Here is a 27,776-nt window from a genome sequence, read left to right on the forward strand (position 1 = left end):
CCCAGTACTCAAAAGGCTGGGCGTATTTGTAAGAACATGATTTAGGAACACTTTAGAATTCTAAAGTGACTCTGGGATCCACATTCCCCAAAGCTAGTAGACATTATTCACTGGCTATTCACGTGTACTGAGGCATGCCCAGCATGCAGGCAAACTTATTTGTTCAAATTGAGGTAAAGCAGACAAAAAATTCTTAATATTAACAGAAGCTTCGTAACTAAAACTAACCTTTTGTTGCTTATTTCATATAAACAAATTAAATTTTCTCACAGAAGAGACTCAAGCCAATAATTTCTGATTTCATTACCCCCCCCAAAATTAAGCCACTTCTTTCAAAGCCATTATTAGTAAAAAATATTCTGAAATGAAGGAAAACATTTTTCTAGAACCTGCGTTTTATACTCCGTGTGACACAGTTTCTCATTATTTTACTTTTTACACTTAGAAAGAATTAATATATGGGTACTATTTGATATTTTTTCAGACGCCAAGCAATACCGACAGGATTCATAAATAGGATTTTCTGACACAGGCAGGAAAGTCTGCTAACATTTACAAAATACCAACTACTCTTCTTTTTTTTTTTTTTTTTTTTTTGAGACAGAGTCTCACTTTGTTGCCCAGGCTAGAGTGAGTGCTGTGGCGTCAGCCTGGCTCACAGCAACCTCAAACTCCGGGGCTCAGCGATCCTACTGCCTCAGCCTCCCGAGTAGCTGGGACTACAGGCATGCGCCACCATGCCCGGCTAATTTTTTCTATATATATTTTTAGTTGGTCAATTAATTTGTTTCTATTTTTGGTAGAGACGGGGTCTCGCTCAGGCTGGTTTCGAACTCCTGACCTTGAGCAATCCGCCCGCCTCGGCCTCCCAAAGTGCTAGGATTACAGGCGTGAGCCACCGTGCCCGGCCTACTCTTCTTTCAAGCATAAAAGATGGCTGAGAATTAGCATTTATGATTAGTTTTTTGGTACAAATACAAATTTAAATCTTGATTTTGTTTTTTAAGAATAATCTATAAGAATTGTACTTGGCACCGGGTTACCTTAATGATTCTGGAATAAACAGAAGCATTTAGGAAACACCAGTCTTGAGCACTTTTAAAATTGTAATTTGAATTACCAAAAGCATTTTTAAACATTACTTTTCCATTGATAGATTCTAGGGAGTCTAGTCCCAGCCAACATGTTTGATTTTTAAAAACAATTAAATCCCACATGGTAATGGAATACTACACTTGCCTTTTATACCATATGGAAATAGTTCCAGGCAGAACAAAAGTAGAATAAAAACCGGCCAAATCAAAGTATTCTAAATAGGCCGGGCGCAGTGGCTCACGCCTGTAATCCTAGCTCTCTGGGAGGCCAAGACGGGCAGATTGCTCAAGGTCAGGAGTTCAAAACCAGCCTGAGCAAGAGCGAGACTTTGTCTCTACTATAAATAGAAAGAAATTAATTGGCCAACTAATATATATAGAAAAAATTAGCCGGGCATGGTGGCGCATGCCTGTAGTCCCAGCTACTCGGGAGGCTGAGGCAGGAGGATCGCTTGAGCCCAGGAGTTGGAGGTTGCTGTGAGCGAGGCTGACGCCACGGCACTCACTCTAGCCTGGGCAACAAAGTGAGACTCTGTCTCAAAAAAAAAAAACAAACAAAAAAAGTATTCTAAATAAAGTTCATCTTAGGTACCCCCGAGAGAAAACCTCAAAAATCAAAAGACCACCCACTGCACCTCCCCACGCAAAAACCCACCCCAAACACTTTATTTAGTTCTGAACCTAACATTCCCCTAAGGTGTTAATAGGAGAAACTTTAAGGTACTTGAAGCTGCAGGGGTAACTGTGGAAAGTGCCACCCTACGGAGGAAATGCCCTAAAGGGTTCAGAGGCTGCCCACCGATCCCTAACCACCCCCTCCCCAGTCATATGTAAAAGCTCCTGTTAAAGTTTTTTTCTTATGCTAATAAAGGCATACCACCTAGTGTGCTGAAGACCAAAACTAGCAGCATTAGAGCAGTAAAGTGGAAATAGGAAGCCTACGGGAATGATCTAACCGCCTGCTTAGAAGAAACAAAGCAGCAGACAGGACCCTTTGCCCTCTTGCTGTGTTTGTAGGAAAGTGGTTGAATTAAACAGTCAGATTTACCCACATGAACAAGAATTTAACAAAGCTTCCCCAAGACACCAGAATAAAACTTGACCTTCGCAGCCAAAGGGCACAGAGAGGCCTCCTCCCTGTCCTGGAGTTGAATGAGTTCAAAGATCGGCAATGAAGGAAAAAAGAAAGTGTCAGGGGCATGACGGGAATAAGCTTTGGAGTCCGTCGGATCAGTCGCACCAAGTTTCTGCAGCACGTGGACGCCCTTTTCTTGGTACCCTCGTCGGGTCATCCAAAAGTTGTCTTTGTCTTTCGTGATATCTGCTAGAACAGCACCACCCAGGAACACCAAGTGCTCTCTGCGGGGAGGTGGGGGTCTTCAATGCGGATCTTACGTTTAGAAAGTTTTTCCACATGTCCCTTTAAAACTCGTTCTGAGGCCGGGCGCTGTGGCTCACGCCTGTAATCCTAGCTCTTGGGAGGCCGAGGCGGGCGGATTGCTCAAGGTCAGGAGTTCAAAACCAGCCTGAGCGAGACCCCGTCTCTACTATAAATAGAAAGAAATTAATTGGCCAACTGATATATATATAAAAAAATTAGCCGGGCATGGTGGCGCATGCCTGTAGTCCCAGCTACCCGGGAGGCTGAGGCAGAAGGATCACTCGAGCCCAGGAGTTTGAGGTTGCTGTGAGCTAGGCTGACGCCACGGCACTCACTCTAGCCTGGGCAACAAAGCGAGACTCTGTCTCAAAAAAAAAAAAAAAAAACTCGTTCTGAGTAGAGCTGTTTAAGTTCTCGTTCCAACCTCGGTGGCAGGCCCGGGCACATAGTAGGCCCTCCAGAAAGCACAAAGTCTTTATAGAATTCAGATCTGGTATCAACATGAGCCGCTCGGATCGTGTTAAAAAGCAATTCAGCAACACCAACTCCCTCAACATGGGTCAAGAGAGGCTGAAATAAAGCTTCAAATCGCTCTCCCCCAACTTTGATAATGCGTCCATCCGGGAGTGTATAAGATTCAGCTAATACTGTGGTTTCTACAGCCAGTTTCTGCTCTTGCTCAGTATTATAGCCCGCATAACGCAGTTGTTCTTTAATCATGCGAACTGTCTCAAAATCAGCAGAATGGTTGAAGGCCGATCCTCGCAACAGAAGCAGCTTGATGAGATACCTGGTAATGTCCCCCCCAGCGATGTCCAGTCTCCTGGTAAGGTGAGGGAGAGAAAAGCCTTCGTACGCTGGGCAGATGTGAGCTGCACCGTCTCCGGAGTCTGCCACTACACCAGTCAATAAACCTTGAGCATACAAAGCAGATCTGCCTGGATGGCTACATACACACCCGAAAACTGGTAAGTTTTGTGGACGAAAAAAATCCAAGCCCTGAAATATTTGAAAGAAGTTTATTCTGAGCCAAATTTGAGGACCATGACCCGGAGCCACTCTCAAGAAGCCTTGGGCAGGTGGACTCGCTGTGGCTGGGTCACAGTTCGGTTTTATACATTTTCAGAGAGACAGGGGCTACAGGCAAAGTCACAAATCAATACGTGAGAGGCATACACTGGTTTGGCCCAAAAAGGTGGGACAGGGGCTTATAGGTTATAGGTGGGTTTAAAGATTATTTGGCTGGCAATTGGCTGAACGAGTTAGACTTTGTCTAGAAGACCAGAAAGGATATGCTTACTTTAAGATAAGGGTGTGAGCACTCTGGGAGGTCCAGACAGGAGGATGTTTTAAATTTACAATAGGCACCTGCTAGGATGCTTTAAGATATTTTAAATTTATGATAGGCATCTGCTAGGATGCTTGAGTTAAGACAGGGGCTTCCTATCTTCTAGGTGATGTTAATGCCATACCAGAATCAGGTTGGGAAGTAAACCACCCCACTTAGTGGGAATGCTTAGTGGGAATTTACCATTCGTCAGCCTAACCCAGCTGGCCTCCTTAGGAAGGGGTTTTTAGCAAAAGAAAAAGATCAGAGTTCAGTCCTCAGTTTCAAACATTACCTCTACAATCTTCTCTCTGTTTTTGGTTGGGTTCATAGGGGGTTCTGTGAGTAAGATTTTACGATTTCTGCTATCTATGTTAAGTTTCTCTGGTCCAAATGTATAGTCCCACAGGTGTTTCATGTCACCCCAATTTCGTCCGATGGCATTTTCCATAGGGTAGTTCACTTCTAACACTGAGCGTAATCCACTTGCTTCATCACCAACCATAAGATCCTTGATTTCAATGTTTCCCACTTTGGTGGTTGACCTGATAATAGGTCTTCCAACCAAAGCTGGGAAGATGTGTTCTGGAAAGTTGGAGCCAGCATATCCACACTGCACAAACCCGGTGGGGTTGTGGCACACCGCCACTTTCCCGCCCTGGCTGTCCATCATCCCCCGGGGGAGAGCTAACACCACACAACCTACACCGCTGCCGCCTGGCCCTTTTCTCTTCCTCCTCCTCCTCCCCGTCCGCGGCCCCTCCTTTGGCCCAACCTTCTTCCACTGAACCGGAAGTTCAATATTGGATAAATTTTAATCTGATTTTGATGTAGGAGAATGCTATTGTTTTAAGAGACTACACACTTAAGTATTAAGGGGTAAAGGGATATGATGTTTATGTCTTATTTTCAAATCGTTCATTAGAAAATATAGTAATATAAACAGAGAGAAATGTAGTGGTATCTGGTAAATGTTCAATAACTGGCTTTCTGAAAAAAAAAAAAAAGTCTGGAGGCTTTGCTGATTTCCATGGTGCAAATGCTTCCACTGTGGTGGGTTTCAACCCACAGATGTAACCTCCCTGAGGGCAGAGTCGGGAAGGGTCTTGCTTGGGCTACTATAAAATACCATAGTCTGCATGGCTGATAAACAACAGAAATTTCTCTCTCACAGTTCTGGAAGGTGGAAGTCAAGATCAGGGTGTCAGCGTGGTCGGGGTCTGGTGAGGTTTCTGTTCTGGGTTCCAGACTGCTGACTTGCCCGTGTCCTCCCGTGGCAGACAGTGGGCGAGTTCTCCAGGGTCCATTTGTACAGAGGCACTAGTCCCATCATAAGGGCTCCACCCTCATGACCTAATCACCTCCTGAAAAGTCCCATCTCCTAGTACCAGCACATTGGGATTTCAACTTAGAATTTCGGAGGGACACAGACATTCAGTCCATAACAAAAGGAGATACCCATGGTCAGAGCTCACGAGACACCAGCTCCAGACACTGCTGTTTATGCAATTCCACACGGGGCATTTGCCAGCCATTGTGATTTCTCTAAGCATCTGTGAGCTTGTGAAAACATGCTCAGTCGCCTGTTGGTAGAAAGTTGTAGCCTTATGAATACATGATATTCAGAAGGTAGAAGGTTTATTTTCTAGAATCATTTGCATTAGAGTGAAAATATTTTGAGGTCCTACCCACAAATGTTTTTGTGATAACATTAAAAATATGTTCCTTGGTCATTGTTCCTTTGGGACCATTTTTATGTATTAAAGAAGAAAGGAAAACGTATACCTGATGTAAAAGGCAACAGTAAATTACTTAAAAAAAAATAACCTGTGCAAAATACTGCAGAAGCCCAGCCTTAAAGCTGGAAGGGGCCTTAGACATTCAGCTACGCATTTTGTGAACCACAGAGGCCATGCAGGGGCCACCGGAAGGCTGGAGTACGAACCTATGTCTCCTTCCTGCAAGTGCCCCACGGCAAGTGTCTAACATGTAATAGCACACGGTGTGTTTCCTTCTCCCCACTGATCACATTTCGCGTGCACCCAGCTCCCAAACTGGGAAAGGATAAAGGCAGCACTTGTGCGTGGACCTCAACCTAGTGTACAAAAATACACCTGCAACCGGTTGAGGCTTCCACCGCTGAGCCAGCCTGAGGGTGGCAAACTCAGAAAGGCAGGCAGAGCAGGAGAGCCTTCTCAGCCAGTGGGGCTGAGGACACCCTGGCTCCACGGGGAACCTCGAAGATCCCTCAGATTGGGCACTCCTGCACATTTTTGGTGGGCTTATAAATTGTTGCACCCACTTTGAGGTCCAGTTTGGTAATGTCTACCCATTTCTATATCTGAAACATCCTCTGACCCAGCAACTCCACTTCCAGGAATCTCTTCTACAGAAACATTTGCATTAGTGCCTAAAGACGTAAAAGAACATTCACTGCACCAGTATGAAAGCAGAGGCTGAAAACCGCTTACTTACTATTAAGAGAACAGGTAAATAAGATTTAGTTAATTCATACTCTGGCACCATAAGCTTTATGGTGCACATCACTTTTTACAGGGAGCAGGTATTGCTTTTTTTTTTTTTTTTTTTTTTTTGAGACAGAGTCTCGCTTTCTTGCTTAGGCTAGAGTGAGTGCCATGGCATCAGCCTAGCTCACAGCAACCTCAAACTCCTGGGCTCAAGCGATCCTCCTGCCTCAGCCTCCCAAGTAGCTGGGACTACAGGCACGAGCCACCATGCCCGGCTGATTTATATATATATATATATATATATATATATATTAGTTGGCCAATTAATTTCTTTCTATTTTTATGGTAGAGACGGGGTCTCGCTCAGGCTGGTTTTTTTGTTTTTTTTTTTTTTTTTTTTTTTTTTTTTTTTTTGAGACAGAGTCTCACTTTGTTGCCCAGGCTAGAGTGAGTGCCGTGGCGTCAGCCTGGCTCACAGCAACCTCAAACTCCTGGGCTCAAGCGATCCTCCTGCCTCAGCCTCCCGAGTAGCTGGGACTACAGGCATGCGCCACCATGCCCGGCTAACTTTTTTTGTATATATATTTTTAGTTGGTCAATTAATTTCTTTCTATATTTTGGTAGAGACGGGGTCTTGCTCAGGCTGGTTTTGAACTCCTGACCTTGAGCAATCCGCCCGCCTCAGCCTCCCAGAGTGCTAGGATTACAGGCGTGAGCCACCGCGCCCGGCTCAGGCTGGTTTTGAACTCCTGACCTTGAGCAATCCGCCTGCCTCGGCCTCCCAGAGTGCTAGGATTACAGGCGTGAGCCACCGCGCCCGGCCAGGTATTGCTTTTATAAATTAAAAAGTAAGCCCATGCTTCTTTTCCTTCTGACTTTTGTCAATGGAAGCAATCAAGAAAATCTTTTAAAGTGGGCAAAGGACTTGAACAGAAACTTTTCTAAAGAAGACAGAAGAATATCCACATGTTCTGGTTAACAAAAAAAAAAAAAAGAAGACAGAAGAATGGCCAACAAACATATGAAAAAGTGCTCAACATCCCTAATCATCAGGGAAATGCAAATCAAAACCACAATGAGATATCACTTAACTCCAGTGAGAATGGCCTTTATCAAAAAGTCTCCAAACAATAAATGCTGGCGTGGATGTGGAGAGAGAGGAACACTCCTACACTGCTGGTGGGACTGCAAACTAGTTCAACCTCTGTGGAAAGCAATATGGAGATACCTCAAAGCGATACAAGTGAATCTACCATTTGATCCAGCAATCCCATTGCTGGGCATCTACCCAAAAGATCCAATAACACTCTACAAAAAAGACACCTGCACTCGAATGTCTATAGCAGCACAATTCATAATCGAAAGGCTGTGGAAACAGCCCAAGTGCCCATCAATCCAAGAATGGATTAATAAAATGTGGTCTATGTACACCATGGAGTACTATTCAGCTCTAAGAAACAACGGTGATCTAGCACATCTTATATTTTCCTGGTTAGAGCTGGAACCCATACTACTAAGTGAAGTTTCCCAAGAATGGAAAAACAAGCACCACATATACTCACCAGCAAACTGGTATTAACTGAGCAGCACCTAAGTGGACACATAGGTACTACAGTAACAGGGTATTGGGCAGGGGGGAGGGGGGCGGGTATAGACATACATAATGAGTGAGATGTGCACCATCTGGGGGATGGTCATGCTGGAGACTCAGACTTGTGGGGGGAGAGGGGGAAAGGGCATTTATTGAAACCTTGAAATCTGTACCCCCATAATATGCCGAAATAAAAAAAAATCTTTTAAAATATACAATTGAAACCACTAGATTGAGCAGTCTTGACACCAGGGGACAGGGACATGACGCGTCTTCATGTGTCTCATATTTTTCCTAGACCCCTCGTTCTTGTCCCCCAGTAGCGTCTTGGGCAGAGCCCACAATGTTCGCATAACTCTAAACGATCTGTCCAGCTTGCAGACTCTGACCTTATATCCGGTTCTGAGCCCATGGAGGCCCGGAACCTGCAGTGGGGTGGGGCCGTTGTGCCCGTAGGACACTCCTCATCCCTCTGGAAGGCTCTTGTGCTCCCTCTGCACTGAGCAAAGAAAGAAAAATGAGGAAAAACGATGCAGCCATGACCTTCCGAGCCCTCCCCATTTCTCTGTTCCTCCAGCTTGGCTGAACCCCTCACCCCTGCTCCTCGATGTTCCTGCCAGGACTCTCCCACATTCCTCTCGCCCCAGACTGCCAGGGATGCAGCCAAGGGCCTCAGCGAGTCTGGCTTCCAGGTGTTCTTCTGAGCCTCCGGGCACTGGCGTGGGGGTTGAGTGGGGCTGGGGTGGGCTTTTCCACCCAGTTGTCTCTTCCTCTGGGCAGATCTTCAAGCCTATCAAACAAGAGGCCAAGCTCCCCTTCTTCCAGTCGCCCCAGAAGTGACAAGTGTGATTTTTAGGGGCAGCTTAGGGAGCGGCAAGCACTGCGCTCTGTCCCCCATGGGGCACCCTGCCCAGCCTCCTTCCCACCCCGGCCCCTCGCGAGGGAAATGAGTTCCTCTTCTGGCCACTGACTGATTTCACACATTTATTTCTTTTATTCATACTCACGGTGAATGCAAACAATTCCATAAAATGAAAAGTTACGAGGACTGCAAGCACAATCATGCAAATTAAAAACAGACATTCAATGTGAAATACACAAGCGTAAAAGCGGTTCCTTTGCACCCAGAGCAGGATATTTCAACGCACGCGTGTCAAAGGGTGGCCAGTGGCTGCTTTTTCCCCCGTAGACCATGCGCACAGCGGGTAGTAGGGTCAGAGCGTGTTCGCCGAGGCCAAAATTTGTTTCTAAAAAATATTCCCATATGGAAACCGTTGTAAATATATACTTCCCAGAATTAAGCTTCCAGTTTCTAACATCTAAGAAAGTGTCCCAAATATAACTATTCTGATTCTTAAAAAGGTTTTTTTTAAAAAAGAATTTTCAAAAACAATTTAAAAGAATTATTGCAAACTTAAGGACGCTGGCGCTCTGCCCCCGCGACCCCAGGATGGGAGCCTGTCGTGCGGAGCCTGCAGCCCGGTGCCGGCCCCGCGACCACTGGCTCTCCGCCCTCCCAGGCCCTGGCTTCACCCTGGCTCGGGCGGTGTCGCGTGCGGAGACTGTGCTGCTTCCAAGGCCGTGGCCCAGAACTCGGCCCGACGAAGGGCCAAGGCTCAGGGGCCCCCCCACACTGATGAGACTTGGGGGGCTCCTCTTCCAGCCAGCGGACGCCTGTGTACTGGCTGCCACAGTCCACGTCAGGCTGAGCAACTCTCACTTCCTTTCCCAGCAGCAATTCAAGGATTTTGTAGACAAAGGTCCAAAACCACGTCATTGGGACGTTCTCCAGTCCTTCCTGGGCGTGGCCTTGGGGCCGGGCTGGTTGTGAGGGAGCCCGCAGAGGCCTAGAACCGAGAAACAGTGAAGCAGCAGGTGAGCGGGGCAACACCCAGGCGGGAGGGTCCTTGATGGGCCTGAGGCGACTCACCTGCCAGCTCCCCAAAACCTCCTAGTGCCAGTGGACTTTCTTGTGAAACGGTACGTATCTCTTTTTTTTATAAAACCTCTAACCTTCTCTTTGTTCTACGGGACAAACCAAAGACCTCCCACCACCACCAGTCTCCATGTATGCCCCGAACTGCAAATCTTCCTTCCCAAATAAAACATTTTAATTTTAGAAATGCCTCTTTATATTTTCACTCTGACAGGTGCTAACTAAGAGGCAGCCTCCTCCCAAGGCAAAAAGCCCTCCAAAACGTCAGAACCTCTGGAAGTAGACCCCAAATCTTCCGCATCAACAAGCAATCTAGGTGACTTTTAAGTACAGCTAAGCAGCAGAGACCCCACTGATGAGGGCCCAGAGAGCCAGTCTGGGCCTTTCTAAAGTCTGTTGACATTCCAAGCTTGCATGGTCATTAAAAAAAAAAAAAAAAAAAAAAAAAAAAAAAAAAAAAAAAAAAAAAATAAAGTCTGTTGACAGTGGGCTGGGAAACAGGGCTGTAGGGAACTCTGCTGCTCCCCCAGTTGAACCAGTGGGTGCAGTTAACTCCCCTTGTCCTGGGATTTGAGGGGTGGGGTGGGGGGAGGAGGCAATTGCAAGCAATGTCTCCATACTTAAGCTGCCTATCAGAATTGCATAAGGGGCAGGTGTGGCAGCTCACGCCTATAATCCTAGCACTCTGGGTGGCTGAGGCTGGAGGATTGTTTGAGCTCAGGAGTTCGGGACCAGCCTGAGTAGGAGCGAGGCCCCATCTCTACTGAAAATAGAAAAAATTAGCCGGGCGTGGTGGCGCCTGCCTGTAGTCCCAGCTACTCGGGAGGCTGAGGCAGGAGGATCGCTTGAGCCCAGGAGATTGAGGTTGCTGTGAGCTAGGCTGACGCCACGGCACTCTAGCCCTGGCAATAGAGTGAGACGCTGTCTCAAAAACAACAGAAAAGACTCATGTGGGTATCTTTAAGAGTTGCCTTGGCTCTATCCCAGACCAATTAAACCAGACAGCCCTTGGTTGGGACCCAGGTTAAGCATTTAAGGGTTGCGGACAGCTCTAATGTGCACTCAGCAAGGCCACTGCGCCAAAGCAGGGGTCTTAACTTGAAGGCACAAAAGGAGAATCTAGCATCTGCATCTGACATCTATTCAGCAAACACTGGGATTTCCTCCTCCCGGGCTCCTCACTGGACTGGATGCTTGGGACATGACCATAAAAGGGGTGACAAGAATCAACACCCCCCATGACAACGAACTCCTTCAGGATTGTGGCTTGTGAAAAGGAGACAGACCAGGGCACATGAGGCTGTATATAAGGGAAAGTGTGCAAGGAGCCCTCTTGCCTACCCCTCCCCACCCCAACCCTCACACACACCCCTGGGTCAACACCACCTGCTAAAGCTCCACTGGGGGAAGGGAAGCCCCACCCGGCGTTCCTGCTGCCCTGGGCCTGCCCCCAGCCCCCGCCCTCCAGAAGCCCCTCCCGTCGGTGCCCAAGTCTTGCAGGACATCACGACCAGAGAGAGTTTCTGGCCGGGCACGGAAGGAGTCTGGAAGTCATGGCTTGGTCCCAACAGGTAAAAAGCTGAACAGACTGAAAACCACTGTCCCCAAAATACGAGAGGCTCACAGGCAGATGCGGAGAACCACGACTTACCGGAAACCTGGGTGGGAACCAGAGCCAGGGCGGGAAATGCGAACAGTAATTATGAAGGGCTGGAGGCTCAGTGTGGGCAGGCTTCCAGGTGAAACTTCCAGGGGGTCTCAGCGAAAAGGGTTCCCACTGAGGACCTCACCCGACCTCACCTCCAGGAACTCTACGGGACTCTCACTGTGAAGATCACAGTGACCCCTCCTAGTCACAGCAGGGGGAGGGGAAAGTGGCCATTTTAAAGCATACCAGAACCTTCTGCTGCTCCTGGCCATGTCTTCAAGAGCCTAACTGGCCTGGGGGAAGGGAAATACCCAACTCCAGCCTCCTCCAGCCGTCCCGGCCCACCTAAGGGCGGGCAACGGTCCTAGCCCAGGGCACAGGCTCACGGAGCCCACACCTAATCCCAGGGCTGCGGCCGGCTCCCCTCCCCCACACCCCCACACCACAGCTGTAGCCCTTGGCCCAGCACATCACCTCCGCCTTTCAACAGAACGCATAACAAGGCAAAAAACACAGGGCTTTTTTGTTTTTGTTTTTTTTGAGACAGAGTCTCACTTTGTTGCCCAGGCTAGAGTGAGTGCCGTGGCGTCAGCCTCGCTCACAGCAACCTCCAACTCCTGGGCTCAAGCGATCCTCCTGCCTCAGCCTCCCAAGTAACTGGAACTACAGGCATGAGCCACCACGCCCGGCTAATTTTTTCTATATATTTTTACCTGTCTAAGTAATTTCTTTCTACTTTTAGTAGAGAAGGGTCTCACACTTGCTCAGAGCTGGCCTTGAACTCCTGAGCTCAAAGGATCCAACCGTCTTAGCCTCCCGGAGTGCTAGGATTTCAGGCGCGAGCCACCACGCCTGGCCAAAAAACACCGTTCGAAGAGACAATCAAGCATGAGGACTAGACTCAGGTGTGGCAAGGGTATGGCAATTAACAGACCAGGAATTTAAAACAACTATGAATAACATGTTAAAGGGTCTAATGGGAAAAAACAGACAATATGCAAGAACAGATGGGTCATGTATGCAGAGATGGAAATTCTAAGGAAAAAATAAAAAAGAAATGCTACAGTTGAAAAATGCCATCAGAAAATGAAGACTGCCCCTGGTCATTAATTGACTGGTCACAGCTGAGGAAAGAACCTCTAGGCTTGAGGATGTGTCAACTACAAACTTCTAAAATGGAAAAGAAAGGCCGAGGCTGGCGGATTGCTCGAGGTCAGGAGTTCGAAACCAGCCTAAGAAAGAGCGAGACCCCGTCTCTACTATAAATTGAAATAAATTAATTGGTCAACTAATATATATAGAAAAAAAATGAGCCGGGCATGGTGGCGCAGTAGCTGTAGTCCCAGCTACTCGGGAGGCTGAGGCAGGAGGATGGCTTGAGCCCAGGAGTTTGATGTTACTGTGAGCTAGGCTGACACCACATCACGGTAGCCTAGGCAACAGAGTAAAACTCTGTCTCAAAGAAAAAGGGGGGGCCATGATGTCTCATCTGAACCACCACAGGATCCTCCCCAGAGACCCTGCGTGGCAGCCAGGGAGGTCCCGTTAAATCCTAGGGCAGCTCACATCTCCCCTCTATTCTAATCCCTAGCTCCTCACTCCGGTATCCCAGGCGTGTGTGACACGATGCGGTCCGGTCCCCTCTGGCCATCTCTGCTCTCCCCTCTGGAGCTCGCACTTACCTTTTGCTCAGCTGTCCCCTCTGACTGGGACACTGCCCTGCCAGACTCTGCCAGGGCTGGACCCCCACATGGGACCTGGCATCCCCCGGCCTCTCAAGAAATGAACGCTGGTCTCTCGAGTAATGGAGTGATTGAGTGGAGATTTGGCGTCTAGTATTTTCTATTTTTTTTGAGACAGAGCCTCACTTTGTTGCCTGGGCTAGAGTGCCGTGGTGTCAGCCTCACTCACAGCAACCTCAAACTCCTGGGCTCAAAGGATCCTCCTGCCTCAGCCTCCCAAGTAGCTGGGACTACAGGCATGCGCCACCATGCCCGGCTCATTTTTTCTATATATTTTTAGTTGGCCAATTAATTTCTTTCTATTTTTAGTAGAGATGGGGTCTCGCTCTTGCTCAGGCTGGTTTCAAACTCCTGAGCTTGAGTGATCCTCCCGCCTTGGCCTCCCAGGGTGCTAGGATGACAGGCGTGAGCCACCACGTCCAGCCAGTTTCTAAAACAAGTGACTCCGTGGTGACTCTGACAACCTTCACACAAGCGCCCTAAGTGTTTGCAGACTGCCCTGCTCACAGCCTCCCCGCAGCCAGCCGGAGGGGCCTCGTGCGGGCAGAGAGGAGAACAGAAGCGTGAGGCAGGCCGGACAGGGGACCTGCAGACCTGGAGGAAGCGCAGGAGGGCCTGTCCTACACCTCAGGCCTCCCCAACACCTTCCTCAGTGCCCTGTGACCTCCCTGTTCCTCGGGCTGTAAAGGAGCGGGTTGAGCATCGGCATGAGGGTGGTGTAGACGACGGAGGTGGCTCGGTCTTGCACTGCTGTCCTGGTCATGGCCGGCTGCGTGTAGCTGAATGAGGCTGCCCCGTAGTAGAGGCCGCTGCAGCAAGTGGTCAGGCCCTCGTGCCTCCCCTCGGCGGGGGCACCCTCCTCTCAGCCCTGAGGGCCCGGGCACAGGGCACCGCGGTGACCGCCGGGGCAGCAGCAGCAAGTGGTCAGGGCCTCTTGCCTCCCCTCGGCAGGGGCACCAAGTGGTCAGGGCCTCTGCAGGGGCACCCTCCTCTCAGCCCTGAGGGCCTGGGCACAGGGCGCCGCGGTGACCGCCGGGGCAGCAGCAGCAAGTGGTCAGGGCCTCGTGCCTCCCCGAGGTCAGGTCCATGATGGACGGCTGGCTAAGGAAGGAGTGCGGGGCGCAGCGGGGTCAGGTCCATGATGGACGGCTGGCTAAGGAAGGAGTGCGGGGCGCAGCGTGGTCAGGTCCATGATGGACGGCTGGCTAAGGAAGGAGTGCGGGGCGCAGCGGGGTCAGGTCCGTGATGGACGGCTGGCTGAGGAAGGAGTGTGGGGCGCAGTGCGGTCAGGTCCATGATGGACGGCTGGCTGAGGAAGGAGTGCAGGGCGCAGTGTGGTCAGGTTTATGCCTCTAGTTACAGAGCAGATGTCTTGGGACAGCCAGTTGAGCTCGTAATGAGCCCAGGGAATAGACAGAAGCTCCACAGCAAGAAGAAAGCCAAAATTAATAATTGGCTTCAGGACAAAGTTCATTCCTCATAGCCCTGGCTCTGAAAATACTCCAGATTCCCAGCTAAATGAAGGAAAGAGACACCCATGGGACATCCCCTGACATACCTACCTGCACTTTCCTAAGAGGAGTCTTCACCTTGTTGGGGCTCAGGACACACCACCCCAAAAAAAGGATACCAGAGACCAGAATATGCCACCTTGAAATATACTTCTTTGGCATATTTTGAGCTGGCTAGTCTGAGAAACTGCAGACACATGAGTACCTCTGCAAAGCTACGCTTTGTGAAAGAAATTGCACCTATAAAGGAAATCTACATTGGTAAAAGTGTCTGAGTCGGGAACAGGGCAGCTGCAGACAACTTTTGTTACCTGAAAGATTTATCCGCATAACAAGAACGAACTTTATTCTTCATGTATTTCCTCCACTCACCCTCCCATAACCCTGTCCCCAACCCAAGTCCTGTGGGGCGCGGTGTTAACGCCATTTCAAGATGGCGCCGGCTTCCTGGTCACGCCGATACTACAAGACTGATAAACAGGGTGAACCGCGCAGGTGTAGGGGCTTTTCCTGTCTCATCAAGTATGCATATGAAGGATCTTAGCTTGGCCTATCAGTAATAACCCTCGCGCGCTCTTAACCTATCCCCATCACTTCCCCCCTTCCTTAGAGTATATAAGTGTGTGAGAGCTTGTGCTCAGGGTCTTCCGCATCATGTAAGTCTAAAGGGAACCCCATTAAAGCACTGTCAGAAGAACTCCGGTTGCCGCGTCTTCCTTGCTGGCGAGGCGGGCGCGACAAGTGGTGCCGAAACCCGGGAACCGAAACAACTTTGAGGCACCAGCGGAAGACGACCTCGGAAGAGGTGGAGTTCAGAACTGACGTGTGGGACGGCCAAAACTCCCCTGCTTCCATAATGGGTAATACGCAAGCTCAGAGAGAAGCAGTAAGGGAAGGACCGCGGTAAAAGGTGGAAAAAAGGAATATAGAGCTCAAAAAAAGAGCGAAAAAAGCCAGAGCCAGAGCGAAAAAAGCCAGAGCCAGAGCGAAAAAAGCCAGAGCCAGAGCGAAAAAAGCCAGAGCCAGAGCGAAAAAAGCCAGAGCCAGAGCGAAAAAAGCCAGAGCCAGAGCGAAAAAAGCCAGAGCCAGAGCGAAAAAAGCCAGAGCCAGAGCGAAAAAAGCCAGAGCCAGAGCGAAAAAAGCCAGAGCCAGAGCGAAAAAAGCCAGAGCCAGAGCGAAAAAAGCCAGAGCCAGAGCGAAAAAAGCCAGAGCCAGAGCGAAAAAAGCCAGAGCCAGAGCGAAAAAAGCCAGAGCCAGAGCGAAAAAAGCCAGAGCCAGAGCGAAAAAAGCCAGAGCCAGAGCGAAAAAAGCCAGAGCCAGAGCGAAAAAAGCCAGAGCCAGAGCGAAAAAAGCCAGAGCCAGAGCGAAAAAAGCCAGAGCCAGAGCGAAAAAAGCCAGAGCCAGAGCGAAAAAAGCCAGAGCCAGAGCGAAAAAAGCCAGAGCCAGAGCGAAAAAAGCCAGAGCCAGAGCGAAAAAAGCCAGAGCCAGAGCGAAAAAAGCCAGAGCCAGAGCGAAAAAAGCCAGAGCGCCAGAAGAAAAGGCCGGGAGAGAAAGGAGAAAAGGCCGGGAGAGAAAGGAGAAAAGGCCGGGAGAGAAAGGAGAAAAGGGAGAGAGAGAAAGGAGAAAAGGGAGAGAGAGAAAGGAGAAAAGGCCGGGAGAGAAAGGAGAAAAGGCCGGGAGAGAAAGGAGAAAAGGCCGGGAGAGAAAGGAGAAAAGGCCGGGAGAGAAAGGAGAAAAGGCCGGGAGAGAAAGGAGAAAAGGCCGGGAGAGAAAGGAGAAAAGGGAGAGAGAGAAAGGAGAAAAGGGAGAGAGAGAAAGGAGAAAAGGGAGAGAGAGAAAGGAGAAAAGGGAGAGAGAGAAAGGAGAAAAGGGACGGAAGACGCAGAGGACAGAGGAGATGGCTTTTTTTCGGTCAGAATTTATCTGAGACACCTGCTACTTCACTACGTTGTGTTGGAATGCCACTTAGCATCCTGTTGACCCGGACATATTCCTGTTCCTGTAGCTGACCCTAGCGCCAGCCTTTGCATGGAACTGGGACTGTCAACACAGGTGCGACTTTGATCTTGGTTGCTCAGTTCTCATTAATTAATAAAACAGGGGGAGATGTGGGGCGCGGTGTTAACGCCATTTCAAGATGGCGCTGGCTTCCTAGTCACACCCATACTACAAGACTGATAAACAGGGTGAACCGCGCAGGTGTAGGGGCTTTTCCTGTCTCATCAAGTATGCATATGAAGGATCTTAGCTTGGCCTATCAGTAATAACCCTCGCGCGCTCTTAACCTATCCCCATCACTTCCCCCCTTCCTTAGAGTATATAAGTGTGTGAGAGCTTGTGCTCAGGGTCTTCCGCATCATGTAAGTCTAAAGGGAACCCCATTAAAGTACTGTCAGAAGAACTCCGGTTGCCGCGTCTTCCTTGCTGGCGAGGCGGGCGCGACAAAGTCCCAAACCCCAATTCTTTTCTATAGTTCAGCATGCTATAAGCTTCAATCATGTGGCCCTCCTCAAGTTTCATATTTTGTGTGTCAATGGAAAAAAGCCAAACTCTGTAAAATAATTTTAAAGAGATTTACTCTGAGCCAGATTTGAGGACCATGACCCGGAGCCACTCCCAAGAGGCCTTGGGCAAGTGGACTGGCTGTGACGGTTACAGTTTGCTTTTATGCATTTTCAGAGAGACAGGGGCTACAGGCAAAGTCATAAATCAATATGTGGGAGGCACACACTGGTTTGGCACAAAAAAGTGGGCCATCTCAAAGTAGGCGGGGGGGCTTACAGGTTATAGGTGGGTTTAAAGATTCTTTGGCTTGTAATTGGTTAAAGACATGAAGCTTTATCTAAAGGCTTAGAATGTTTTTTTTTTTGAGACAGAGTCTCGCTTGTTGCCCAGGCTAGAGTGAGTGCCGTGGCGTCAGCCTAGCTCACAGCAACCTCAAACTCCTGGGCTCGAGCGATCCTCCTGCCTCAGCCTCCCAGGTAGCTGGGACTACAGGCATGCACCACCATGCCCGGCTAATTTTTTCTATATATATCAGTTGGCCAATTAATTTCTTTCTATTTATAGTAGAGATGGGGTCTCGCTCTTGCTCAGGCTGGTTTTGAACTCCTGACCTTGAGCAATCCGCCCGCCTCAGCCTCCCAGAGTGCTAGGATTACAGGCGTGAGCCACTGCGCCCGGCAGGCTTAGAATGTTTTAACCTAAGGAGCTGTTGTCAGAGATAGAGCACTGAGACTGACTGGGGGGCCGAGGCAGGAGGATCCTTTGAGCTCAGGATAAGCCACTGACATACACTTGTGTAAATTGAGGACCTGCAGGTGTGTCTTGCATACCTTTGGCCTGTCAATGGGTTACAAAGGAAGTCTCCAAGAAGGGAGGGGGGCACAAGGCATGTCTGACCTCCCTCCTCGCAGACAACTTAATTTTAGGATATTCCTTTGGCCACGAGGGAGTCCATTCAGTCAGCCGGTGTGTGTGTGTGTGTGTGTGTGTGGTGAGCCTTAAAATTTTATTTCAGTTCACATGTGGGACTCCCGCGGGCTCTTATGTAACTAAACACGCTCATACTGGTGACGTGTGAATCGGATCGACTGTGCTCAGCCAGCTTTTTACATTTTCAGCGGGGCTCGTCTGTTTCTCCTCCAGGTAAAGTACAGTCGAGCCATCCAGGTTCCCGGGCGCAGACCTAGCCCAGTGCCCCGCCGCGGGGACACCTGCCCAGGAGCTTCCTCAGCGCCCCGGCCACCTCCTTGTTCCTCAGACTGTAGATGAGCGGGTTGAGCACGGGGGTGACCAGGGTGTAGAAGGCCGAGACCACCTTGTCCTGCCTGGCGGAGTGGTAGGCCTGCGGCCGCATGTAGGTGACCATGGCGGCCCCGTAGAAGAGCGAGACCACCGCCAGGTGCGACGAGCAGGTGGCGAAGGCCTTCCGCCGGCCGCGCGCGGAGCGCATGCGCAGCACGGCCGCCAGGATGCGCAGGTAGGAGGCGGCCACGGCGGCGAAGGGCAGCAGCAGCATGAGCACGCAGCACACGTAGATGAGCGTCTCGTACAGCGCCGTGTCGGCGCACGCCAGCCGGAGCACGGCGGGGACCTCGCAGAAGAAGTGGTCGATGTCGCGCGCGCCGCAGAAGGGGAAGCGCAGCGCGGACGCGGCCTGCGCCAGCCCGTCCGCCAGCCCGAAGAGCCAGGCCGCGGCCACCAGGCGCCAGCAGGCGCGGCGGCTCATGACGGCGGCGTAGCGCAGCGGGCGGCACACGGCGACGTAGCGGTCGTAGGCCATGGCGGCCAGCAGGAAGCACTCGTCCCCCAGCAGCGTGAGGAAGGAGAGGATCTGCAGCCCGCAGCCCGCGAGGGAGACAGCGCCCCCGCCGCGCAGGAGGTCCGCGGCCATGCGCGGCGCCACGGTGCAGGCGAGCGCCATGTCGGCGAGCGCCAGCCAGCCCAGCAGGAAGTGCATGGGCGCGCAGCCGCAGTCGCCGCCCAGCCGGAAGTGCGTGGGCGCGCAGCCGCAGTCGGCGCCCAGCAGCAGGAGCAGCAGCAGCGGCGCGTTGCCCGCCAGCGCCGCCAGCAGCGCCAGCAGCACCGCGGCCGCGCCGGCCGGCGACGGCGAGCCGGGGGACAGCCCCAGGAGCACGAAGTGCGGCACGGGCGTCCAGTTCCCCGCCGCCCAGGCCATCCGCCGCGACCTGCAAGCAGGGGGTCCGCGCTCAGGGCCGCGCAGGGGCGGCGCGGCGACCTCTCCCGGGGTCACCCTCCTTAGAGGGCGGTGGTCGGTTTGGGCCGGCGCGGCGGCGCACGCCTGCGGTCCCCGCACTCTGGGAGGCCGAGGCGGGAGGGTCGCTTGAGCTCAGGAGTTGGAGACCAGCCTGAGCAAGAGCGAGACCCCATCTCCACTAAAAAAAATAAATAAATAAAAACTGGCTGGACAACTAAAAATTTATAGAAAAAAATTACCGGGCACGGTGGCGCATACCTGTAGTCCCAGCTATTAGGGAGGCCGAGGCGGGAGGGTCACTTGAGGTCAGGAGTTGGAGACCAGCCTGAGCAAGAGGGAGACCCAGTCTCTAAGAAAATAGAAAGAAATTAGCTTGACAACTAAAAATACATACAAAAAAAAATTTAGCAGGGCGTGGTGGCGCATGCCTGTAGTCCCAGCTACTCGGGAGGCTGAGGCAGGAGGATTGCTTGAGCCCAGGAGTTTGAGGTTGCTGTGAGTGAGGCTGACGCCACGGCACTCTAGCCTGGACGACAGACTGAGACTCTGTCTCAAAAAAAAAAAAAAAAAAAAAAAGAGAGAAAAAAGAATAGCCCTGTAGTCTTCTGTCTCTGCAGCCTGAGGATTACTGAGGCTTACCTTCAGTACCCAGGGTCTGGAGAACCAGGATGTGCAAAGAACTCCACCTCTGGACCAACACGGCTGATTAAACATACTCCATCACCATCCCCTCCAAAAATCCCACTAGAATGAGTTACCACGGACACAGTGAGAACGAGAGAAAAGAACGGGAACAGTTTTTGGAAACTAGAAGCAGATGGATGGGTTGTAACTGACTTGCAAAACTAGGAAGACTGTGTTCTACGCTGGCAGTGCCCAAGAGAACAGTAACCGCAGACGGGCCAAGGGCTGAGGAACTGGTGGCAGGAGGAGCCAATACAAGCAGGGGTGAGGGTGAGACCAAAAAAGGGATGCTTGAGCGGAAGAAGCACCTTCTTACCTAGATCCCCTCTTTCACCCTGGAATGAAGCGTGAGCCTGACTGTCCCGGGGAAGGTGAGACAGAGTTCCAGGACAGGGGAGGCCCACGGAAGGCGGGAGCTGTGAACACTAGAGGAGACTGAAGAAAGCCGAGTGTCTGGCCTCTTCTCCCACTCAGCTCCAGGACCCAGATTTATTTCCTTTGGGCACGAAATTAGATGACCCCTCTATTCCCCAACCAGGAAAAAGACTGGCTCAGGAAACATCTAAAATTACTGATGTTGCAAGTTTAAAAAAAAAAAAAAAAGTCCAGTCATTGAACCCAAAGTGATGCCACAACTGATGCTCAGAGTACCCAAATTGTGTTTTTGGTAACTCACACTTTCGTATGAGCTGACAACCAAGGGTCAGCAAACATCCAAAAAAAGTTTCCATCCACGAAGAAGGGAAGGAAAACCAACAAAGCAATACGGCTGAAAAAAAGGCTCTTAAGAGAAGCAAAGATATTTTTTTAAAAATTTATCACCAACACGAATGATATAAAGAAGATATTATAAACATGAAACAAGAAAAAGGCACTATAGAAAAAGGTGCATTCAGAGGACAAAGAGCTCTTTTAAAAATAAAAATACCTTTGTACAGTTCTGCTTAGAGGAATTCATTTTACAAGTACCTTGGCACATATGTGAAATGACTTACAGACAACATGATCTGGTGTGGATTTGTTTATAGTAGAAAAAGGATTGCAGACAACCTAAATGTTTATCAATGGAAGAAAGGCTGAATGAACAATGGAGTAATGCAAATAAGAAACAACATAGGATTTGCTTTTTATATGTTGATATAGAAGTCTCTCCAAATTATATTGTTCAGTGAAAAAAGCAAGGTATAGAACAGTGTGTATGGTATAGTTGCATGTATATATGTGTGCATGTATATACACACATACATGCATACATTATATAACATGTTACATCATGTACTATATAATTGTATATCACAATTATATTTTATATATTATATAAATTATGTTTTAAGTTACATAGTCATATAATTATACTATATATCTTATATGATAATATATACTATTACATTTTACATATATATTTATAAAAAAAGAAGTGTGTGTATGTATATACACACATATCCATAAGTAACATTTCTGGAAAAAAAACATGAGAAACTAGTAATACTGTCTCAAGGGAAAGAATCAGAAGAATTAGATTGCTGAGATCTGGGGTAAAAAGAATCTGTGGCGTATGATTTTGTGCCGTTAGAAGTTCCACCTTTGTGAGACAATAACCTCATAAACGTAAGTACATGTAATGTTGAAGTGATCCCAATGGGATCTGCACAGAAATTGACAGGTGAGAATCCACAGCACACACGGCACATTGTAGGTGCATCATAAATATTTGTAAACAAATAGCCAAAAAAGTCCTGGAGTTATTAGCTATCAAAATACCATATAAAGGTACATTCATTAAAAGACCCTGGTATTGGGAAAGCAATAAGCACGCAGACCAATAGAACAGAGTTAAGTCCAGAAAATTTGCAACGGAATTTAAACAACGGAATTCAAACTCTGAGAAAACAAAGGTTGTTCAATAAATGGTTTGAGACAATTGTCTACCGTGTTTCCCTGAAAATAAGACAGGGTCTTATATTTGCTTTTCCTCAAGAAGACACCCTCGGGCTTATTTTCAGGGGATGTGTTATTTTCCCCTCAAAGCCTCAGTTTGCAGCACGCACAGGATGGCCGGGACCTGACAGGGGGAGCCGACCTTGTAGGTCGGACTGCCCGCACCTTTCTGGTCACCTCTGGGACAGTAGCTGTCACGATGGGGCAGCTGAGAAGGGCTGCTCACCTTCTTTACCATTCCGCGACGACATGGATGTGCTGCGTAGCCATGCCCGTCACTAGGGCTTATTTTCGGGGTAGGGCTTCTACTGCGCACATGCTTAGAAATCCTGCTAGGGGCCGGGCGCAGTGGCTCACACTTGTAATCATAGCACTCTGGGAGGCTGAGGCGGGAGGATTGCTCAAGGTCAGGAGTTCGAAACCAGCCTGAGCAAGAGCGAGTCTCCGTCTCTACTTTAAATAGAAAGAAATTAATTGGCCAACTAATATATATAGAAAAAATTAGCCGGGCATGGTGGTGCATGCCTGTAGTCCCAGCTACTTGGGGCTGAGGCAGGAGGATCGCTTGAGCCCAGGAGTTTGAGGTTGCCATGAGCTAGGCTGATGCCACAGCACTCGCTCTAGCCTGAGCAACAAAGCAAGACTCTGTCTCAAAAAAAAAAGAAAAAAAAGAAATCCTGCTAGGGCTTATTTTATGGGGAGGTCTTATTTTCGGGGAAACATGGTATTTGTTTTTAAAGAAATAATCCCTACCTCGTACCACACATAAAAATTAATTCCTGGCAGATTAAAGAACTAAATGGACAAACAGGAATATGTATTTACAACCCTGGAGTAGAAATGGTCTTAAATAAGACATATAAAATGGATAATGTAATGAGCAGTAATTCTCAGAAAAGAAAATCCAAATAAACATAGAGAAAGATTGCTTCATCTTACTAGTAAAAAGAGACATTCGAATAAAAGAGATACAACTTTTTACCCCTAAATAGAGTCTGGTCATATCAAGTGCGGGCAGACAAAACAAAAGAAATAAATACAAAATGAAGTGCCAGAGGACACACAGCGCGACAACAGTGGTCATCTCTGGAGAGAAGATTAAGACTGGGTAAGGATCTAGTCAAAGAGAGACTACAGCTTGATCTACAATGGTTGAGTTTTTGACAAGAACCTGTTCGTGTCTTCCTTGATTTTAAGTGAAGATTCTCATGATATATCTGGGAGGTCTTTTCTCTTTAAGCTTTCTTTGTATCACAACATTGTTTTTTTTTTTTGTTTTTTTTTGAGACAGAGTCTCACTCTGTTGCCCAGGCTAGAGTGAGTGCTGTGGCGTCAGCCTCGCTCACAGCAACCTCCAACTCCTGGGCTCAAACGATCCTCCCGCCTCAGCCTCCCGAGTAGCTGGGACTACAGGCATGCGCCACCATGCCCGGCTAATTTTTTCTATATATATATTTTTTAGTTGTCTAGCTACTTTCTATTTTTAGTAGAGATGGGGTCTTGCTCTTGCTCAGGCTGGTTTTGAACTCCTGACCTTGAGTGATCCTCCTGCCTCGGCCTCCCAGAGTGCTAGGATTACTGGCAGGTGCTGCCACAGCCAAGCCTCTGGCTCTTCCCTCCCTTCTGGGAAGGGCTCAGGGGCAGACTAACTGCACTCGAACCCCTGCTGCTCTCCCTTTTGATTCCTGCTCCCTTCTCGTAGCTGCTCCTGGCCCCGGGGGCCCACAGGTTGCTGCCCCCAATCTGGACAGAGCCATTCCCTGACCCTTCCCAACTTGCTCCCTGCTGGGCTGTCCTGTGCACAGACTGTCCACGTTCAAGAGCCTGGACTACTCCAGGCGACCCGGGGGCCTTGGAGCCTGCAAGGTTCAGACATTCGGCCGGGCGCTGTGGCTCACGCCTGTAATCCTAGCTCTTGGGAGGCTGAGGCGGGGCGGATTGCTCAAGGTCAGGAGTTCAAAACCAGCCTGAGCAAGAGCGAGACCCTGTCTCTACTACAAATAGAAAGAAATTAATTGGCCAACTGATATATATATAAAAAATTAGCCGGGCATGGTGGCGCATGCCTGTAGTCCCAGCTACCCGGGAGGCTGAGGCAGAAGGATCACTCGAGCCCAGGAGTTTGAGGTTGCTGTGAGCGAGGCTGACGCCACGGCACTCACTCTAGCCTGGGCAACAAAGCGAGACTCTGTCTCAAAAAAAAAAAAAAAAAGGTTCAGACATTCCACGCCTGCCCGTTCAGTCCCAGCCTTCCTCTTCATCTTAACACATCACAGTCCACCCATCGTCAGTCCCTCGGAATGCCACTGCCAGCAGGAGTCCGGGGTCCGGGGTGGCATCACACCATCCCGTCTGCCTGGAGCTACTTCCCTGGCCCTCCATTCATCCAGCAGGCACTCGCAGAGCACCCCCTCCATGCGGGGCACCATGCTAAGTGTGGGAATGGGGTGGGCACGCAGGTGGGTCTCCAGCCCAGGAGGCACACACACTCTTCGTACCCCACCCTCCTGTCCCCAAAACTCCTGACCTCATTCCTCATGAGTCCCTCTTCCTCACTGGTCTTCTCTCCTCTTTGTACAGAACTTGGTGTCTACACTCACCAAGTTGTGGATTGACCAAGTATTACCTGGTTGACATATAGAACATCAAAACACCCTAATACGGGGGGCGGGGGGTGTGTGTCTGTGAACCCTGAAATTATATGAAAATGTGGTGTTTATGTGCATAGTGAGGACTAAACTCTGATCTTTTTTTTTGCTAAAAACTCCTTCCTAAGGAGGCCAGCTGGGTCAGGCTAACAAACGGTAAATTCCCACTAACCGGCTTTTGTTAACCAAATAAAGCGGTGGTTTACTTCCCAACCTGATTCTGGTATGGCATTAACATCACCTAAAAGATAAGAAGCCCCTGTCTTAACTCAAGCATCCTAGCAGATGCCTATAGTAAATTTAAAATATCTTAACTCAAGCATCCTAGCAGGTGCCTATTGTAAATTTAAAATATCTTAACTCAAGCATCCTAGCAGGTGCCTATTGTAAATTTAAAACATCCTCTTGTCTGGACCTCCCACAGTGCTCACACCCTTATCTTAAAATAAGCATATCCTTTCTGGTCTTCTAGATAAAGTCTAACTCTCTTAGCCAATTGCCAGCCAAAGAATCTTTAAACCCACCTATAACCTGTAAGGTCCCCCCACTTTGAGATGTCCCACTTTTTTGGGCCAAACCAATGTATGCCTCTCATGTATTGATTTGTGACTTTGCCTGTAACCCTTGTCTCTCTGAAAATGTACAAAACTGAACTGTGACCCAGCCACAGCGAGTCCACTTGCCCAAGGCCTCTTGGCAGTGGCTCTGGGTCATGGTCCTCAAATTTGGCTCAGAGTAAATCTCTTTAAAATTATTTTACAGAGTTTGGCTTTTTTCCGTTGACAATAGTTCTGGACAGAAAGCCCATAGTTTTTATCATGTTCCTTAAAAAAGTGAAAAGACCCTGCCTGTCATTGTTAAATTGAAGTTATTTACCTTGCAGTGGTGTTTACATTTTCAAGAATGGCTGTCTGATTTCCCCGGCCATACGTCTTGTTCATGGGGCACCAAGGGCTCGAGTGCACGTCTCTGTGTGCCCCAAGCATTCGCAGCTGAGAGCGTGCAGCACTCAGCAAAGGTGCCATGGGCACAACCTCCCTGCCCTTAAAGGTGCCAGGGGGGAAGTTTCCATCTGCTTGGCAGAATCAGGAGAGGCTTCCTGAGCTGGTCACGCCAGGTCCTGACGGAGAACTGAAATACCAGAGGCCGGGCAGAAGAGAATCGGGTTTGTGGCCAGTGCTAATGGGGAGGCAGGCTGGGTCCCCCTGGTTGCACAAGGCCACAGGGGAGCAGCGGGGGCGGCCTGGCACGAACGCAGGCTGAGAGTGGGGACGGTGTGTCACTGGGTCACGGCTAAGGGCTCAGGTGTGACTGATCATTAGTTCTTTGTCCTTGGACAAGTGTCCTCTGAGCCTCTCATTCCACCTGCACAATGAGGACAGGAGTAGCACCTCCCAGGGGGTGGTGAAGATTAAATGAGTTGCTGTGTTCAGAAGCAGCAGGCCATGCTTGGTCTGCACAGAAACGGGTCAGCAAACAGAGGCTGCTGTTGGCCGTTGTCAAAGGAGTGGGTCTAAAACTACTCACCAGAGACACAGAGTGGAGTAGGGGAGCTGCTGGGACGGCCAGGCAGGAGACGGCCACCAGTCCTGTGACCCTGGGTGCCTTCCCTAAGCATCCCGAGCCCCAGTTTCACCATCTGTACAACTAGGGTGACAAGTGAGTTGGCAACGTTTCCTCACATGGCACTGTGGGATAAGGTAGGACACGCTATGTGAAAGCCCCCGCTCCAGGGCCTGGTGCACGGTGAGTGTCCAGCACATCGAGGTGGCTACCACGATGTCCACGACCTCCACCGCTTACTAAGCTTTGGACAAAGACATAGCGCGGGGAATGTAAAAAGGGAGGAATTTTTTCTTTTAAGCACATTGTGCGGGAAATAAGAATTTCTGGGTCGAAAGGGAACTTGGACACTGTCTACTCTGACTCTTATCAGATGCGTTGACTGGTTTTCAATAAACACTTTTAATCAATGGTTGTTGATTAAATCAGATGAGTTAATGTTTGCTGACAAAGGAAGCCCCACTCTGGTATGATCTAAGCCCTCGCTACCAGCTGAAATGCAAGTCCTGACAAAGGCTTCCCAGGTGGCTGCAGCACATACGCTTTCCCAGACCCTTCAGACCAGACCCTGCCAAAGCCCTAGGCTGTACGTGAGGGACTCCTGAACATGCACACCTGGGAGTTTTGTTGGAAAGCCCCGTAGCAGAAAGAAGTCAGACCCACAGGAGAAGTTTCTTACGAGAGAAAGAAACTGCGCAGAATGGAGCAGACGCACCCAGGCAAGTTTTTCCAAATAAGAGCAGGGCCCTGACTCTGCACTCCTTCAAGAAGAAGGGATATAAAAGAGAATTGAAAACAGAAAAAATATATATATGGGAGGTGGGGGAGCAGCAAGCAGAAACTTGTTTCCAGGAGTTAGAAATGTAGGTGGGAGTGGTAGGTGGCCGGAGCAGATTTCCCCAGCGCCTGTTAGACAAACTCTGACAACCAGGTGTCCTCAGGGACAGATAACACTCAACTGCCCAAGACCAGATTGTGCCCGCTCCCTAAAACCTTCCCAAAGAAGTCACTCCCCTCCTGGGTCCCCGTCTCCCCAGCACTGGGTCGGAGGGGACAACCCCTCCGTTATTCTCTAGTTCCCTTCCCACAGAGGATAAAGAATTTAAAACAACAACAACAACAATATTTTAGAAGGCAAATCTAACCACACAAGAATTCTCTACCTCAAGAGAAATAGTAAACAAAAGAATGGCAGGAATGGCTGTGGGGTGAACACACACTGTCAAGCCTTTGATAACAGAGGGAGGAAATGCAAGGGACAAAGAGGAAGGGCATCACCTGCAACCACGGAACCAAGGACTCTGGCGAGGCTGGGAGTCAGCAGGGCGGCGTCTCACCCCGAGCTGTGTCCTGGCGCTGTCTGTCCGCTGTGAACACACGCCCCGACACCCAGGGGCGGCCACGCCGGTCAGGAAGCGAGGTCTGCAAGGTGGTCTCTCTCCCTGCAGGGCAACAGGTGCGCCGCCATCTCTTTGAAGAAAATGGGCCTGACATGGAAGCAGGAGGGACCTAGAAAAGGCAGAGA

At 49.5% G+C, this 27,776-nt stretch overlaps 1 protein-coding gene and 1 pseudogene across 1 annotated transcript; both read right to left on the minus strand.

Annotated features, from left to right (window-relative positions):
- Window positions 1-1,039: 1,039 nt before the first annotated feature.
- LOC105856699 (actin-related protein 2-like) lies at window positions 1,040-4,472 on the minus strand (annotated as a pseudogene).
- Window positions 4,473-17,888: 13,416 nt separating this feature from the next.
- Window positions 17,889-19,528, minus strand: LOC109730131 (olfactory receptor 2T8-like). The gene has a single exon (XM_075998816.1). The coding sequence runs from the start codon at window positions 19,377-19,379 to the stop codon at window positions 18,387-18,389; it is 993 nt and encodes a 330-aa protein (XP_075854931.1). The 5' UTR covers window positions 19,380-19,528; the 3' UTR covers window positions 17,889-18,386.
- Window positions 19,529-27,776: the final 8,248 nt, after the last annotated feature.

The sequence above is a fragment of the Microcebus murinus genome, chromosome 30 (assembly GCF_040939455.1).
Source record: "Microcebus murinus isolate Inina chromosome 30, M.murinus_Inina_mat1.0, whole genome shotgun sequence".
Taxonomy (NCBI): domain Eukaryota; kingdom Metazoa; phylum Chordata; class Mammalia; order Primates; family Cheirogaleidae; genus Microcebus; species Microcebus murinus.

What these genes read in the sequence shown, in the direction of transcription:
- LOC109730131 (XM_075998816.1), bottom strand. Translation starts at nt 19,379, where the DNA reads ATGGCCTGGGCGGCGGGGAACTGGACGCCCGTGCCGCACTTCGTGCTC.